We start from the raw sequence: 18,006 nt of genomic DNA, 5'->3' as shown, positions 1-18,006 counted from the left end.
GATTACTTAAAAATAAAATCTTCAAAAATAAATAAAACGTATTCACTCATTATGTTAATGTTACAAAAGCACTAGCATTTAAACATAAACCTGGCATTCAGGTTCATGGGATAAGATCAAGGCACGACGTATCAGATTACTGTAGAATGATACGTTTCCCGAGGGAGGAAAAACCTAAATCACGTGTTTACTTAGAGAATCGAACCTTAAATTGTTTAGGGGCGCTTGGGTGGCTCTGTCGGTTAAGCATCCGACTTCGGCTCAGGTCATGATCTTGCAATTCATGGGTTCGAGCCCCACGTCGGGCTCTGTGCTGACCGCTCAGAGCCTGGAGCCTGTTTCGGATTCTGTGTCTCCCCCTCTCTCTGCTCCTCCCCCGCTCGTGCTCTGTCTCTCAAAAATAAACATTTAAAAAAAATTTTTTATAAAGAAAAACTTAAATGAATGCTATTGCAAATTGTGTTGATTTTTGGAGAGATGCGAACTATAAATAGTATCAGAAGTATGTTCGGGAGTGTTTTTGATACCCGTCTTTGTCACAGACAGATGGATTTATACGCAAAGTACCTCCTTTGTGGGGTGCCTGGGTGGCTCAGTCAGTTAAGCTTCCAGCTTTGGCTCAGGTCATGATCTCATGGGTCTTGAGTTCAAGCCCCGCATCGGGCTCGCTGTCATCAGCACAGAGACCGCTTCAGATCCTCTGTCCCCCGCCCCCCCCCCACATGCATGCTCTTTCTCTGTGAATCTCAAAAAGCAGTAAATAAAACAGAAGAGCTGTTCTTTAAAAGAAAGGGAATATAGCAATTTTTCCAGAACTATGAATTACAAATTTTCTGAGTATACGTTCCATTTATGCCATGTAACTTTTTTCTTTATTTTTCTCTAAAGCTTCAAGTTAACAACGTTAAACTAACTGAACATTTGCTAACCCCTCCTGTTTTTAGCACCAGTGACGGGTAATTTTATCTTCCCTATCCCCACCCATCCTCCACCTTAACAAATATTTAATTTCATTAATTTAATTTGGAAGTTGAAAGCTAACTTAAGTTTTATTTTTACCAAAATATCCCGAGTAGCTTGCTGTTTCTCACCTCAAAGGACTGGACATGCTATTTTGTTCAAAGTATATTTTCTTATGGAATTTACAAGGAAAATAGAATATTGGTCTGAGGAAGTCTCCTTTGATGTTGGAAAGCTTAACCTTTTATCTCAGACTTTTTTTTTTTTTCAACGTTTTATTTTATTTTTGGGACAGAGAGAGACAGAGCATGAACGGGGGAGGGGCAGAGAGAGAGGGAGACACAGAATCGGAAGCAGGCTCCAGGCTCTGAGCCATCAGCCCAGAGCCCGACGCGGGGCTCGAACTCCCGGACCGCGAGATCGTGACCTGGCTGAAGTCGGACGCTTAACCGACTGTGCCACCCAGGCGCCCCATATCTCAGACTTTTTACTCAGCAAAAATATGAACTCAGAAGTTCAGACTTTCTATTTGTAAAGTGATTGAGATTATTATTTTTATTACTTTATTTTTGTTATTTTTATTTATTTTAGATTATAATAAAATATTTAGTCACTTTTATTTTTTAATGTTTTATTATTTATTGTTGAGAGGGAGGAGGGATAGAGATGGACAGAGAGAGGATCCCAAGCAGGCTCCATGCTGTTAGCACAGAGCCTAATGTGGGGTTTGAACTCACAAACAGTGAGATCGTGGCTTGAGGTGAAATCAAGAATCCGACACTTGGGGCGCCTGGGTGGTGCAGTCGGTTAAGCGTCCGACTTCAGCCAGGTCACGATCTCGCGGTCCGTGAGTTCGAGCCCCGCGTCAGGCTCTGGGCTGATGGCTCGGAGCCTGGAGCCTGCTTCCGATTCTGTGTCTCCCTCTCTCTCTGCCCCTCCCCCGTTCATGCTCTGTCTCTCTCTGTCCCAAAAATAAATAAAAAAAAAAAAAAATTGAAAAAAGAATCCGACACTTAACTGACTGAGCCACCCAGGCGCCCCAAAATATTTAGTCACTTTCATAATCCAACAAGGACAAATTTCTCAATCATATACCTTGCTCAAATTATGTAGTATATTAACTCGGGGAAAATTTGTCTGAGATTGTTCATTTCAATATGCCTTTTCTATTTTGGGTTCTTTGAATATCTTAAAAATATACAGAGCATTCACAAGCTAATAGTGCACACGGAATTTATTAAAATAGGTTTGAATTGCTTCAGCATATATAAAAGTGGATGTTGAACCAACAGTCCCACTTTGAAAAGATGCCTTACCCTACATGAGTAAAGATGCGTAATAATCCAAGGAGGTCCAGGAAAAGGCGTCTGTCCCTGAGAATTCTGTCGGAACCGTAGTTAAAACCTTGTATTAGTGGTTCGCCGAGTGATACGCCCTCCGTGCTGCTTCCCGCTCTCTTTTCCACCAACTTTGGAAGTTGGTTTTCCTGCCCAGAATATGTTGTCGGAACTGTCTTGCCATGCTTTAGTCCTCTTTATTTGGGGGGTTGGGGACCTCTGCAGAAATCTGCTTCCCAGTTAACCAGCCTTCAAAGTATAATCCATTTTGCACGTCACACCCAGGCTGCGTGTGGCAGCCTGACCAAATGATTATGGGAGCCGGTGGTAGAAAACCATGTCTGATTATAGTAAATATTTAAAAGGTCAGGGTTTTTTTTTTTTTTTTTAATGCAGCTTTACTGATACCTTGCATACACCCATTTATAGGAAGTGGACAACTGGTTTTCAGTTCATAGTTCAGTTCGTGGCTTGTGCAGACATTCTCACAGTCCGTTTCAGAATATCTTCATCACTCCCGAAAGAAACCCCATTTATTTTTTAGCAGTAACTCCTCATTTCCCCTCAAAAGCCGCATCCCCTGTACCTCGCAACCGCTAATCTGATTTCCGTCCACCCGTTCTGGACGTTGACCGTGAACGAATCATGCGACGTGTGGTCTTTGGGGACTGGATTCTTTGCCGTGGGCCCGTGTTGTGAAGGCCCATCCGCCTGGTTTGTGCGTTACCGGTACTTCTTTTGTTGACAAATAACATTCCGTTGTGTGGACTCACCCCGTCTTCCTTATCTGTTCCTCGGTCGCTGCCACTCTCGGGCTGTTACGAGGAAGGCTGCCTGAAAGCTTATGTATAAGGTTTCACGTAGACGTGCGTTGTCGTTTCCATTGGGTCTTTGCCTAGAAGTGGAGTCGCTGAGCCACGCGGTAGCTCATTTAAGCTTTTGAGGAAGTGCCAGGCTACTTTCCAAAAAGAAGATCGATTGCGACGCAGTTTTCCTTTTATCTGTCCGGAAAGCGGACAAGGTTGTTAAGAGTGTATGTTATCAACCTTTAAATTACAAAGTCGCCTTAGATGTTTGTTTAAAAGACTAGCAGGTCCGACTCTTGAAGATCATCATCTATTCAGAAAAAAATCTAAATGTAATTCACCACATTAAGAGAGAAAAGAGAATCCCTAAGAGCATCTCGATAGATGCAGAAAAGCTGTCTTACAAAATTAAACATCCCTCCCTGGGAGAAAAATAAATACTGTTATGAAACTGGGAATAGAAAGGATATCCCCAAATCTAACGGAGTATTTACCAAAAAAACTTAAAGCAGATATTATACTTACTAGTGAAGTGTTAAAAACTTTCTCTTTGGGGAAAAAAAAAAACTTTGGTGTCTGTCTGGCTCAGTCTGTAGAGCACGTGACTCTTGATCTTGAGGTCATGAGTTCAAGCTCCACATGGGGCATAGAGACTACCTAAAAAAATAAACAAAAAACCTTTCTCTTTAAAACTGGTAAGGGGGTGGGTGGGGGGTGCCTGGGTGGCTCAGTTGGTTAAGCTTCCGACTTTGGCTCAGGTCATGATCTTGTGGTCTGTGGGTTCGAGCCCTGCATCAGGCTCTGTGCTGACAGCTCAGAGCCTGGAGCCTGCTTCGGATTCTGTGTCTCCCTCTCTCTCTCTCTCTGCCCCTCCCCTGCGCGCGCGTGCGCTCACTCTCTCTCTCTCTCAAAAATAAATAAACATTTAAAAAAAAAAGATACAACTACAAGAAAATAAAAGGCAAGCCACAGAATGGAAAGAAATACTTACAGCACATATAATTGACCAAAAGCTTGCATCCAGAATATATGAAGAACTATAAGTCAATAAAAAAAAAAAAGACAGAAATAGAAAACAGGAAAGAGAATCGAATAGAGAATATTCAGACGTACAAAAGATATTTGAAAAGGTAATAGAGAAAATGCAGATTAATACCACAAAGAGAGACGACTCACAACCTCTAAAGTGGCTAATATTCAAACACTTAAAATACCAAAGATCGGAAAATACGTGAAGCAACTAGAACTTTCTTATTCCATCACTTTGGGAAACTCTTCGGCTCTGTTTACGAAAACCAAACCTAGCAGCACTATTATCAGCCAAGAACTAGAAGCATCCCTTTTGCCCAGCACCAGATGGAACGAGTCGAACGGCTGAATGCCTCCTATTTCTACAAAGGAATACTGTGCCGCGGCGAACGAACTAACTAGGGAGAAGATACACAGCCCGTGGATAAACCCCACGGTGTTGATGGAGAGAAGCCGGGAACAAAAGTATATACTGTGTAACTGTGTTTTCTATAAAGTTCAAAAGTCAAACTGTGATGTTTGCTGTCAAGGTTAGGTTGCTTTGGAGAGAAAAGAGAAGGGATTGTAAGGTGACATGGGTCGGGGGCTTCTGGGCTGTTAGTGGTTTCTGTGGCTGATCTGGGTGGGTTTTTCCCATTACTTCCCCAACTTTGTTGAGGTATAATTAGCATACAGTGAGCTGTACCTGTTTAAAAAATGTGTGTTTGATCGGATATATGTGTGTGTGTGCATATACACACATACCCATGAAACCATCGCCACAGAGGGGATTACAACTCCGCTCCCACCAGATTTCCCCAAGTCCTTTGTGATCTATCCCTCCCGCTGCCCCAGGCTCCAGGCAACCACCGGTCTGCCTTCTGTTACACAGATTAGGTTGCATTTTCTAGAATTGGACGTAAACGGAATCATTCAGTATATGTGCTTTTCTTTTTTTTTTTTTTTTTTTTGCCTGGCGTCTTTCATTGGATGTAATGATCTTGATTCATCCACCTGGTTGTGTGTTCCATAGTTCGTGCAACATTCCGTAACTCTTTTTATTGCTAAGTAGGATCTCACTGTGTAGATACAGCACAATTGTTTCTCCATTTGCCTGTTGAGGGGTGTTTGGATAGTTTACATTTTTTAGCTATTACAAATTAAATTGAACCTTCTCGCGAACTGTGAGATTGAGCCCCCCAGCTATCAGCACAGAGCCTGCTTGGGAGTCTCCCTCTCTGTCCCTCCCCCACTCTCATATATTCATTCTCTCTCTCTCTCTCTCTCTCTCTCTTCTCTCTCTCTCTCTCTCAAAATAAACTTGAAAAGAAATGCTGGGTTTTATATAGCATGAAGTTGTAACTGAAAGGTCTCATTCTGGCAGTCAGGGAGCCCTCAGCCTGACGTACAATCTAACAGTTGATACATCCCGTTACATACACAGACTTGCAAAGTTATTTTCTGTTCCAAAAAGAATTTTAAATATTTTCAATAGACCGTTAAGAAGAAAAAGTTGAACTCTCCCACAGTGTGTGATTGAAAAATAGAGGTGCAGGGGCGCCTGGCTGGCTCAGTCGGTGGAGCACGTGACTCTTGACTCGAGGTCAGGCCCCGTGTCGGGCGTAGAGATTATGTAGAGATGAAATAAATATTTAAAAAAGAAAAACAGAGATGGAAAACACGAGAGAAAAATTAAGAGACGGCCAACCAGAAGGCCCGTGGAACATCAGAAGAGCACAGAGAACATGGCGGGTAGTGAGCTGTCCACACAGGGACAGAAGAAGACGTCCCACCATGGGAGAGGAAGACAGCCAACTCATTATGAGTTTTGTTTTTTTTTTAAGTTTATTTACTTTGAGAGAGACTGAGAGTGTACGAGCAGTGGAGGAACAGAGAGAGAGGGAGAGAATGAATCCCACGCTGTCCGCGTAGAGCCCGACACGGGGCTCGATCCGACGAGACCAGGAGATCATGACCCGAGCTGAAAACAAGAGTCAGGTGCCCACTCGACTGAGCCCGCCGGGCGCCCCTCGTCGTGAGGTCTTCACGTTGACTCTGTGGCTTTCCTCCCATAGCCGCAGTTGTAGGCTCAAAGATTCCGCATCTTCTGTGTGGTAACTGTTTCGATATTTGGAGGCAGCTTACACCTCTTCTGTCTTCCTGGTCCTTTGCAGACTGAAGAGTCTCCCATCAGATTTGTAAACACTTCACGTAAACGTTGGCAAATGTGTGCAGAAGTAGGCGGACCGCTCTACACCGTAGGTGGGGGCGTAAGTTCCAGTTCTGGGGCGTCATCGCGGAGGACAGGTGCACAGAGATGCGCGTACAAGAGTGTTCTCCGAAGGCTGGCTCGTAAGAGCAACAAAAGAAGAAAATGTAAATGCCCGTCTGAAGGCCATCTGTCAGATGAATCCTGACACGGTTTCCCTACCCGAGCACTGTGCAATTCCTAAAAGGAGCGAGTTAGATCTGCCTATATCCACATGGAAAGCTCTCCAAGACGCACTACGTTGGACAGACTGTAGGACAATATTCCATTTTATCGGATTCCATTTTTGTAAAAAAGCTGTGCATGTGTGTGTATGAAACGCCTCGAAAAAGTGACTGGAAAGCCACGCGCCAAATGTGACGGGGTCCACTGCGGAGGGCAGCGTGGGGTGGGTGGGCACAGATAAGTGACGGGGTCTTTCTTGTTACGTTCTATTTTTGTATTGTTCTGTTCTGTCCCAATGAGATGTATTGATGAGCTACTTGTGTAATATTTGCCAGTTTAGTTTAAAAGATCCTTTTCCCGGGGCACCTGGGTGGCTCAGTCAGTTAAGCGTCTGACTTTGGCTCAGGCCATGATCTCCTGGTTCGCGAGTTTGAACCCTGCGTCAGGCTCTCCACTGTCAGGGCAGAGCCCACTTTAGACCCTCTGTCCCACTCTCCCCCCCCCCCCCCCCCCCGCCTGCACACGCGCTCTCAAAAATAAGTAAAATGAAAAGATAATAAATAAAAGATCCCTTTCCCTTGAGCCTTTTTTTATACAATATGATTTTGGATTCTTTCACAATTCTGCTTCCTCTCCTCTGGATATTCCAGTTTGCCTTATGATGTGGGGCCCAGATAGGCTATAATATTCCAGATTAAGTCACACTGGTACCATATGCTTGCTGTGCAGGTTGACATTAGCCTTATCACAGGAGCGGCTTATATAAATTTATGGCCAAAACTCCCACACCCTTACACACGAACTGCTCTGTCTGCTATCTTATCCCCTAAAACATTCTGCGTCTCTAGACAGTTGCCTTGGGCCTCGGCTCATAAGCCACACAAGAAAATCATTCATTACTTTGTTACCAGACCTTGTTTTTGACCAAAAGTTGCATTAGGTATTATTTTATATAGTTCAACTTAATATCTGACTCTATGCCTCACTTTATTCATGTAGACCTAACTCAGTGTCATATTTGTGCTTAAAAGAATTTGCATTGTAGGAGGCACCTGGGTGGCTCAGTTGGTTAGGTGTCCAACTTTGGGCTCAGGTCATAATCTCTCAGTTCGTGGGTTCGAGCCCCGCATCCGGCTCTGTGCTGACAGTTTGGAGCCTGGAGCCTGCTTGGGATTCTGTGTCTCCCTCTCTTTCTGCCCCTCCCCAGCCTGCTCGCTCGCTCTCTCTCTCTCTCTCTCTCTCTCTCTGTCTCAAAACTCAATAAACATTTAAAAAAAATTTTTTTAATTTGAATTGTATGTGTAAAACCTGAGTAAATGTATTCTATTTAAAAAATTACCACTCTTCTTGAATTTGATGTTTTTTCTTCTTTTTGTTTTTGTACATCTAAGCACATATAGTGTATATACTATTGAGCATTTGGGGGTGGGTATATTTTGAAATAACTGTTATACTGCATCGTATTCCGCTCTCACTTCTTAATACCAGGGAATGTGGGCTGTCCTCTCCAATGCCAGCTATTGTAGGATTCTGACATCGATTCTTACATCGTTCAGTCTTTGTGGCTGAAACACAAATAGCTCATTGACTTCAGCTCAGGTCACGACCTAGCGGTTTGTGAATTTGAGCCCCGTGTCGGGCTCTGTGCCGGCAGCTCGGGCCTGGAGCCTGCTTCGGATTCTGTGTCTCCCTCTCTCTCGGCCCCTCCCCTGCTCATGCTCTGTCTCTGTCTCTGTCTCAAAAATAAATAAAACATTAAAAAAAATTTTTTTTTTAATTTTTTAAAGTAGGCTCCTGTCCAACGTGGAGCTTGAACTCATGGCCCTGAGACAAGAGTCACACGCTCTGTGGGCTGAGCCAGCCAGCCACTCCTGTGTACGTTTTGGTGTATGTCTGTATTTAAATGGCTCATAAATACACTGAACACCGAAGTTGAGGATCAAGGCCTTTGACATCCTGCAGTGAATTCTGTGCAAGAAGATACAGAGCCTTTAATAATTCTGATATAGATTAACTAGCTCTGAGTCTGCCAGAATACACTCTTCCCCTCAAGAAGAGACTGGGTCAGGTGCTTGGCGAAACCCCACACCGTGTCCTCGGTCACCCCCAGTCCACCCCGACAAGGAGATGCAGTTAAATTTACCGCGGCCCGTTGACCCTTGTATTCTGTTAAGTGCGGGCTCTGGGGGTCGTTCACTGGGCCTAACTGCACAAAACCTGAAGCCGAGGAAGGCGACGCGGTTCAGGAGGCACCAGGGGTAAACTGAGTCGGAGGTCCTGCCGAGGCCTCGAAGCTCGCCTCCACAGTGCTCCCTTCCCTGCTCTCCCTGCAACATTCTCCCCCCGCCCCCCGCCGCACAGGTCCTGGGGGGCGGGGGCGGCAGGGGGTTCACCCCCACCCCCGCAGTCGCCTTCGGGTCCCGCATGCTTGCCGCTTACTGGCTGTGCACACGGGGGGCGCAGATCCCTCCATCTGCGGGATGCGGCTAAGCACGGTGCCCTGCTCGGGGTGGGGGGTGGGGGGCGGGAGGGAGTTGTTGTGAGGATCCAGGGAGACCCCGTTGGACACCTAGGGCAGCGTCCGACGCGTCGTCATGGTCACTACGCACACGTCACCATCTTCCGCTCGCGTCAGGTCACCCGCACGTTACTCGCGTGGGCTTCCTTCCGCCTCGGGGCTCTCATCGGTAGCGCGGCCGGCCTCTGCGGTTTCTGCCTCCCAGACCATTGTAGTTCTGCGATCTGGGCCTCGTGGGCGGCCCGGGCCTGCTTCCCGCCTTCCCTGTGCTTCCCGGACGGGACGCGAGGTCCGCCCTCCGGGAAGTCCTGGAGGAGACGCGGCTGCCTCGGCCTGGCCGGAGGGGCCCGTCGAAGCACCTGCGGCCGGTCCAGCGGGCCGGGGGGGGGACGGAGCAAAGGCCACGGCGGCTCACGCTTCCGGGTGGGGGGCAAACACGGACGAGGGCACGGCGATTGCACCTGCCGCTCCGAGCATTTTCTGTGTGCGAGGCGGTGCGCGGGCACGCGCTTTCCCGTCGTCGCCGGGTCCTCCCGTTAGGTAAGTATTCGTATGGTCCCCGTTTGGCACACGAGGAAAACAGCACAGAGAGGTTGAGGAGCATGCCTGAGGCCGCACAGCGAGCAGGTGACAGTTGAGATTTGAACCTCTGTAGTGTGATTCCGGCTCCCGTGCTCTTAACCGGTGTGCTACATTCAGTTGATTCCAGATGGAGAAGAATGGAGTTCCCGTAACCAGAATACTTCAAATGAGTGTATGTGGGTTTTGTTTTGTTTTGTTTACCAACTTTTTTATTTTGAAAAGTGGCAAACTTAGGAGAAAATTGGAAGACTAATGAAATGAACAGGTATACAGATTCAACAATTCTGCTTCATATAACTTATTCTCTGTCTTGGGGCACCTGGATGGCTCAGAAGGTTAAGCATCCAACTCTTGATTTCGGCTCAGGGCATGATCTCTCAGTTTGTGAGTTCGAGCCCTGCGCCAGGCTCTGTGGTGAGTTAAACACACACACACACACACACACACACACACACACACACACACACACACACACACAAAACCCTCTCTCTGTAAGATCTTTAAAAAAAATAAAATAAAATCTTGTCATTTGCAACAATGTGGATGGAACTAGAATGTATTATGCTAAGCAAAATAAGTCAGGCAGAGAAAGACCTACAGTTTTACTCATATGTGGAATTTAAGAAACATAACAGATGAACGTAGGGGAAGGGAAGGAAAAATTAGATAAAAACAGAGAAGGAGGCAAACCATAAGAGACTCTTAAATACAGAGAACAAACTGAGGGTTGCGGGCAGGGTTTGCTTGTTGGGATGAGCACTGGGCGTTGTATGCAAACTGATCAATCACTGGTTTCTATTCCTGAAATCAACACTACACTGTGTATTAACCCACTTGAATTTAAATAAATAAAATTTTTTAAAAAGTAAATGGCAGGGGAACCCGGATGGCTCAGTTGGTTAAGCGTCTGACTCTTGGTTTCTGCTCAGGTCATAATCTCACAGTCGTGGGATCAGGTCGCGAGTCCATGCAGAGCCTGTTTGAGATTCGCTCGCTCTCCCTCTCTCTCTCTGGCCCCTCCTGCGCGTGCTCTCTCATTCTCTCTCTCAAAACAAACTTAAAAAAAGTAAATGGCAGATTTACTCGTAAGAGGAGTCTCCTAAATAACGATAATGCCGCCGTCACACACGAGAGGTACGATGTCAAGGAAAGAAAATGTTAATAAACCTTAGTTTGGGATCACTCAGATCTCCTACTACATCAGCGAAACCGCGCTGCTCAAGGGCGCCTGGGTGGCTCCAGTCGGCCAAGTGTCCGACTCTTGATTTCGGCTCAGGGCCCAGCATCGGACTCCACACTGAGCAAGGAGCCAGCTTAAGATTCTCTCTCCCTCTCCCTCTGCCCCTACCCAGATCTCTCATTCTTTCTCATGCCCCGCCCGCCCCCCCCCCCTTCTCAGAAAGGAAAGGAAAGGAAGAAATTGCACCGCTCAAAAAAATCCTTACCAGAACCTGATTTTCGTTTCTTGCAGAAGTCCTACTCCATGCCCATCGGCATCGAGTTTCAGCGGCGGTACGCGACCATCGTCCTGGAGCTCGAGCAGCTGAACAAGGACCTCAACAAAGTCTTGCACAAAGTCCAGCAGTACTGCTATGAGGTGGGGACTTTGTAGGAAATCGCTGAGGGGCCCCCCTGCGCTCTTTTACTTGAAGCTTAACGCGGGTTACCTTCACACTTTCGAAAATTCAGACTAAGCCATTACCTTTACGAGGCCCGTTAGCAAAACCACATTTACGTACGTTTTTACTTGTTCCGGAGTCGGTTTGAAGAGTGCTCTATGCACGGGGAGCTATCAGTTCTGTTGGTTTTTGTTTGAGTCACAAATGTTAGAGCTCTTGGAAAAAAATTCAGGAAAATCAAGAAAAATGATTACTGAATTCTGCTATCCCAATACTATATTTTGGTTTATTTCCCCTTCGTCTTGTATATATACCTCTGCCTCTTCTCACAAGGTTATGGTCCTGCTGCGTATACAGCTTTGTTTCCTCCTTTCAGCTTTGCATTAGAACTGTGGATTCTCGAACTTCCAGTATAGAGAGCATAGGGTTATTTGTGAATTGTTACCACGTATGTAAATTCATGCATATGAAGGCAGTTCAACAGCATCACCTAAAATTTGATTTTCTTTTAAAAACTTTTTTTTTTTAATTTTTTTTTTTAACGTTTATTTATTTTTGGGACAGAGAGAGACAGAGCATGAACGGGCGGGGGGCAGAGAGAGAGGGAGACACAGAATCGGAAACAGGCTCCAGGCTCCGAGCCATCAGCCCAGAGCCTGACGCGGGGCTCGAACTCACGGACCGCGAGATCGTGACCTGGCTGAAGTCGGACGCTTAACCGACTGCGCCACCCAGGCGCCCCTAAAAACTTTTTTAGAGTTTATTTATTTTGAGAGAGAGCACACGAGCAGGAGGGGTTGAGAGAGGGAGAGAGAGAGAACCCCAAACAGACACCGAGCTGACAGCACGGAGCCGGATGCAGGGCTCGAACTCACAAACCATGAGATCATGACCTGAGCCGAAACCGAGAGTTGCTTAACACACTGAGCACCCCAGGCGCTCCTTAATTTTGATTTTCTTACCATACGGTAGGAATTAAACGAGATGAGTTTGGAATGCTCCCGCACTCGCATTTTTATGTTTCCAGTGAGCCTCCTCCACTTTGATGTGAGATTCTGCACCACTTAGCCCTTCATCGTGCCGGCCTCCAGCGAAGTCCCACAGACCCGCCTCGGGCCATGTTACCAATCCCCCTGCACTGACCGTAGGGACGTGCTCAGTGGTTGCCTATAACCGACCTCAGTACATTTTGCTCGTTCCTCTAGCCCTCCGTTACCATTTAGTTTTATTTCCCTGCTGGTTGTCACCTATGTGACACCGCTCTTTAGTTTCGTGATGTGTGCCAGGCCTCTTGTGATAGGCTCGTTTTTCCAGGGAAGCAGACTGATTTAATTTTCACAAAGCTCTTGAGGACATACAGTATTGATTTTAAAATAAGAACAGAGAGCACTATGATTAAGCAATTCTGTTCCCAGTATATACCCAACAGATTTGTGAACTTGTATTTACCCAAAAGATCTGCGCTGGAACGTTCAGAGCATCTAAAAACGTTAGAATTTTTTTTATTAGAGACAAGGTTACTCGTTGCGGCACTCCTGGTAATTGCCAAATATTAGGAGAAAACGTAAATGCCCGTACACAGGGAATTGGCTGAAGGACTTAGGGCACGTCTGCACCGTGGAGTGCCTACCGTAAGAACAGACCAGGAAGCTTCTTGTTCACCCACATGGATGATTTCCAGGCTAGGCTACGTGAAAAAAGGAAAGTACGTGAAAGTTACTAAGTGTTACCCCTGGAATCAGAAACACGCAGGAGTAGAATCTACGAGTAACGGCGTAGTTTTTCAAGAATAAATGCAGGAAGGACAGACCGGAAACCGATTTGGGGACGGGGTGGGGGTTGGGGAGGGAGGAGCGGTGACATTTCTTTGCGTGTCTGTTTCCTCAGCAAACACAGATGAGCTCAGCTCTAAAATGGACTAGAAAAAGAAATAAACGAACCTAACCATATTCCAGAGGAGAAACAGAAACACTGACGGGGGCCAAAACGAATCCACATAACCCGAACATAGTATTTTGACCATATATACTCTTAGGCTGAAGGTAAACCGAACTTTAAATAAATACTGAACTCCAGTGAGTAAGGTGTTTTCTCGTGGCGGTATGGGTTCGCAGTTCTCAAACTCTGCATTCCAATGGGGCAGATGAGTAACGAGGTGTATTGTGGGTGACAGAAGCCCGCTGTCCCACCTGCAGAGAAGTCGCCAAGAAGGAAAGGCTACAGCGAACCCTGTGGCGTTAAATTAGAAGAGGAAGAATCGGTCTGACTCCGTGGTTCCTTTTATTTATATGACATGGATGTTAAGTGTGCGTGTGTGTGCGCCCACGCACTGAGAGAGCCCGGAGGCAGACACCCTGACAGCAGCGAGCACCCCCAGCACCCGATCCTGGGTTCCAAACGCTACTGTCCACAAATAGCGCTCCTTGAAAAAGAGCCTGCTTCCAGAGCGTGGGCAGAGAAGGTAGACGAGCCCGGACCATCTTAGCGGGCAAGGAAGTAAAATGCGCTCCCTGGAGTAAGGGAACATGTCCAGCGGAACCAGCCGGACAGGGTCCCCACTGGCCAAATCTGGGACGGTTTGGGCTTCGGCATTAAATAATTATACTGAGAGATTATAACCTTTTGCAGAAAGTAAGAATCTGTGAGTCCATACTAATATTAACTAATTAACCAATTAACTTTTAAGGAAAAGTTCTTGTAGGCAAATGCCACCCGATAAATGTAGAAGGAACAGTGAGAGAAGGGTATCGCTCGGCAGCCGTCCTGGTAATAACCGGTAAAGGCGAGAATCGTCCGTAGACGCGACAACTGGAGGGTGAAAGTTTGCCGAGGAACAGGGTCTTTACGTAGCCTCAGAATCCCCCTTCACAAGTACTTACTGATCACACAGGGGAAATCCTGTGCCGCGGGGAAGCCTGGCAGACCCCTAACTACCTTAGCCAAGTGTTCGGAGGTAACACCACCAGCAGTTGGACACACCCACGTCCAACTGTGACGCCCCCGAACCGTGACGCCCTGCGTGGGAACTCGGTGCCACTTTCGTGGTTCTCCTCCCCAAAGTGCATAACTTCAGTCCAATCACGAGGAAACGGACAAACCCACGGTGAGGGACCGTGTACAAAATAATTGGCCGCTACTCTTCAAAAATGTCAAGGTCATGAGAGAGAAACTGGTCCAGAATAAAGGAACCTGCAGAGACATGACGACCACGTGTCTTTGGGGGGGGGGGGGGGAACAGCCACATGTAGGACACTTGAGACAGTTGAAGTTTGAATGCGTTCTGTTAGGAGTATGGCCTCGCATCAACATTGAATTTCCTGATTGTGGGGTGCCTGGGGGGCTCAGTCGGCTTAGCGTCTGACTCTTGATTTCAGCTCAGGTCAGGTTCTCACGGTTCGTGAGTTCGAGCCCTGTGTCGGGCTCTGCGCTGACAGCTCAGAGCCTCCTTGGGATACTCTCTGCTGTTCACCTGCTGCTGCTCTCTCTCAAAATAAATAAACGTTAAAAAAATTCCTGATAGTGATAGTTGCACTATGGGGATGTAATAGAATATCCTTTACTTACAAAATACAAACTGGGAGTGCTTTGGGGCAAAGAGGCACAGTGTTTGCAGGTTATTCTCAAATAGTTACAGGGAAAAAATTACATGTTACACGGAGAGAGACCAAATAAATGTCAAACAGAATAAACCACAAACAGCGTCTCTGGGTCATAGGTTCTCAAGGCTTTTCTATTCTATTCCTTCTTAGAAGTTTGAAATCATATCAGTTAACCGTTACCAAGAATATAAAAGAAATTGGTGGGGGGGGAACTGTTAGAGAAGAAAAATTTCTAAGGTAGGAGTAAGGACCATTTTCGTTATAAATACTAGTTTTTCAAAAATCCGAATCAGAGGGCGCCTGGGGGGCTCAGCTGGTTAAGCATCCGACTCTTGATTTCAGCTCAGGTCATGATCTCACGGTTCATGGGATTGAGCCCCACGTTGGGCTCCGTGCTGACGGCGTGGAGCCTGCTTGGGATCCTCTCTCTCCCTCCCACTGCCCTTCTCCCACTCGTGTGCACGCCCTCTCTCTCAAGATAAATTGTAAAGTTTATTAAAAAACCATCCGACTCTGAAAACGGCACAAACACAGATTATGGCCTTATGAACAACGTCTTCTGCTTGAACCCTCGGTTCTCAGCTCGCTCCGGACCAGGGCCTCCAGCCCGCAGATCAGCCAACAGACATGCGGCGAAGGTGCGAGGAGGAAGCCCAGGAGATCGTGAGGCACGCCAACTCCGCCGCTGGACAGCCCTGTGTCGAAAATGAAAACCTGACGGACTTGATCTCCAGGCTGACGGCTATCTTATTACAAATTAAGGTAACTTTGGGAGAAGACATGTCCTAAATTTTGACAGCTACACAAACAACTCTGCTGATCTGTTGCTGAAAAATTATAATCTACAGATTATATCCGATGCCTATTTGTCTGTCTTTGAACCGTGATTCAATTAAATTTTGAAATATCTTTCCTTCTAGTGTCTAGCAGAAGGAGGAGACCTGAACTCCTTTGAATTCAAATCACTCACAGATTCACTAAATGACATCAAGAGGACAATAGATGCTTCTAATATCAGGTAATTCGTTAGACGGACCCGAATCCCTCTTGTAAGTGCACGGTGCCTTCCGGCTCAGGTTTTAAGAATTAGGCGTGTAAGTTTTGGCCTTTAAATAAGTTACAAAAGAGCTGTCAGTTCTGTGCCATCTATTGACGGAACAGAAATGGGACGTGCGTTTTGCGGAGGAAGGAATCCGAGGACGCGCACCGTGTGGACCTGGGCGGGGTGGAAGCGCCTCTGAGGCGATGGTCCCCAGAGAGAGCGCCTTCGCCCCCCCTTCCCCCCTACCTTTTCACTTCGTCCTGCAGTGGGGGTGGGGCCGCTGGGGTCGTAGCCCGCGTCACGGGGAGATTTAGGCCTTCCTCGGGGCCATTTCCACAGCCCGCTCTTCAACTCCATCAGCCCTTCCTTCTCTCAGAAGTCTCTTCCCGACGTGGTGAGGTGGCGCAGCTCACCGCCTTTCTTCCTTCCTCAGCTGCTTCCAGAACAACGTGGAGATCCACGTCGCGCACATCCAGAGCGGCCTCAGCCAGATGGGGAACCTGCACGCCTTCGCCGCCAATGACACCAACAGGGACTGAGCGGAAGACGTCGCGGCTCCGGCCGCGGGGGACCCGCTTCGGAGTGTTCCCGCCCCCCCCCCCCCCCCCCCCCCGGCTCCCAACCCCGAGTTACGGGTCCCGGAACGCGGGGGAGGCCGAAGCTCCAAACGAGACACTTGTTGAGGACACTGGGCCGCCTGGCCCCGCGCCGCTGACCAGCTTCGTGCTTATTTGCCTCTTACCGTCCGGCTGCGGCAGCATCGCTTACGGCACCTGCTCGGGGGCGGGGATCTTTCAGCTGAAAACGTCCGGACGCTTTTTTTAACCGCATGAACTCAGCCCGACACGCAGGCGGCGCCCCCAGCGGAGAGCACGAGACACGGCCTTGTGGCGGGTGGCCCGTGGCCGTGTGGCGGCGCCGGCGGGGAAGCGACGGCCGGGCTCCCCCAGCCGCGCACCCTTCGGTCGGTCGCTGACAGAGCGCGCCCTCGAGGCGCGGAGGCCCGGTCTGCAGGAAGCCGCTGGAACACGGGTGGGAGACGCGGGCCGGACCAGCACACGTGATAGACGGAGCGCGACCTGGGCCTGCACGTCATTTGCTAGTAATAAATAGTTTAATTTATCATAATTTATAAAAGAAACCTCTGTTGTTTGTCTGTCGAAAGAAAATGAAGGAGCAGGAAACAAAAGTACTCGCAAAATGGCTACATTTCGGCAAGTGGATTTGGTAGGCCTTTTCCCGCCAGTCAGGGCAAAAAGTGCTGTGATGAAATGTATTTAAGAAGACTGACGACACACTATTTTCATATTTTGTTTATTTGCACAACTCGAACCAGATTACTGGTTAAAATCCAACCGTACACGATTTATAAAGTCAAAAGATTTTATAAGGAAAACGAATATAATAACCAGTGCAACGAAATGCAGAAAAAAAAAAAAGGTTTGTATTCGGTCGTGGGGTTTTTTTTTTGGTTGTTTTTTGTTGTTTTTAAAGGAAAACCCTGCCTACGATGTTAATCTTGTACAAAGTGTGTATTTGGAATTTTCTTTGTTTTAATATAGAATATTATAAAGTCAAAATATAATAAAATTGTTTTCAGATTTGGAGTTTAAGGTATAGCTGTAGAGGTGACTTTGATTCTTTTAGCTGTCCCATAAAATAGGACTTTTTATATGTTGATGTATAATAAAACTAAAACCAGATTATTTTCCATTTGAAAGTTTTGTATAGTTTAAAAATGCCTCCCTATTCTTTGTTGGTCTTGTGCCACTGCAAACCTTTAGTGCAGAGTTTATATTTAGCTAAACAGTTATGTTAATTAAGAAATGCATAAATCCTTTATTCTTAATATTTGTAATTCTAAATAAATTGATCTATGAAAAGTAGTATTGGCTACCATTTTCACTTAACTGATACAAGTTGATAAGTATTCCTTCTACTTAAAAAGTTTTGGGGCACCTGGGTGGCTGTCAGTTAAACAGCTGACTCTTGATTTCAGCTCATGATCTCCCGAGTCATGAGATCGAGCCCCGCATCGGGCTCTGTGATGACAGCTGGGAGCCCTGTTTGGGATTCTCTGTCCCCCTCTCTTTCTCTCTCT

General features: G+C 46.8%; 1 protein-coding gene and 3 long non-coding RNA genes across 8 annotated transcripts in view; 1 reads left to right on the top strand and 3 right to left on the bottom strand.

Moving 5' to 3' along the window:
- The window catches only part of LIN9 (lin-9 DREAM MuvB core complex component), a 65,381-nt gene extending 47,590 nt beyond the window's left edge, over positions 1-17,791 (top strand). For 4 of the 5 annotated variants that reach the window (XM_023247321.2, XM_023247325.2, XM_023247326.2 and 1 more), the window contains 4 exons: positions 11,117-11,242; positions 15,446-15,625; positions 15,784-15,881; positions 16,339-17,791. In XM_023247321.2, coding sequence (XP_023103089.1) covers positions 11,117-11,242; positions 15,446-15,625; positions 15,784-15,881; positions 16,339-16,444 — 510 coding nt within the window. In that variant the 3' untranslated portion in view covers positions 16,445-17,791. Of the gene's footprint in view, positions 1-6,285; positions 6,885-11,116; positions 11,243-15,445; positions 15,626-15,783; positions 15,882-16,338 lie in introns of those variants that run through there. The other variant, XM_019821458.3, reaches the window with a different exon arrangement.
- LOC111558334 lies at positions 2,177-9,388 on the bottom strand. The gene is made up of 2 exons (XR_002739079.2): positions 8,985-9,388; positions 2,177-3,413 (listed from the first exon to the last, which is right to left on the bottom strand). It is a non-coding gene; the product is annotated as an uncharacterized LOC111558334 (long non-coding RNA).
- Positions 5,058-8,978, bottom strand: LOC123382730. Its single transcript, XR_006591600.1, has 2 exons — positions 8,689-8,978; positions 5,058-6,456 (listed from the first exon to the last, which is right to left on the bottom strand). It is a non-coding gene; the product is annotated as an uncharacterized LOC123382730 (long non-coding RNA).
- On the bottom strand, positions 15,337-16,339 carry LOC123382729. The gene is made up of 2 exons (XR_006591599.1): positions 16,152-16,339; positions 15,337-15,558 (listed from the first exon to the last, which is right to left on the bottom strand). It is a non-coding gene; the product is annotated as an uncharacterized LOC123382729 (long non-coding RNA).
- Positions 17,792-18,006: the final 215 nt, after the last annotated feature.

The sequence above is a fragment of the Felis catus genome, chromosome F1 (assembly GCF_018350175.1).
Source record: "Felis catus isolate Fca126 chromosome F1, F.catus_Fca126_mat1.0, whole genome shotgun sequence".
NCBI classification, from domain to species: domain Eukaryota; kingdom Metazoa; phylum Chordata; class Mammalia; order Carnivora; family Felidae; genus Felis; species Felis catus.
Note: the sequence above shows the minus strand (reverse complement) of the source record. Positions and strands in the feature narration are given on the sequence as shown.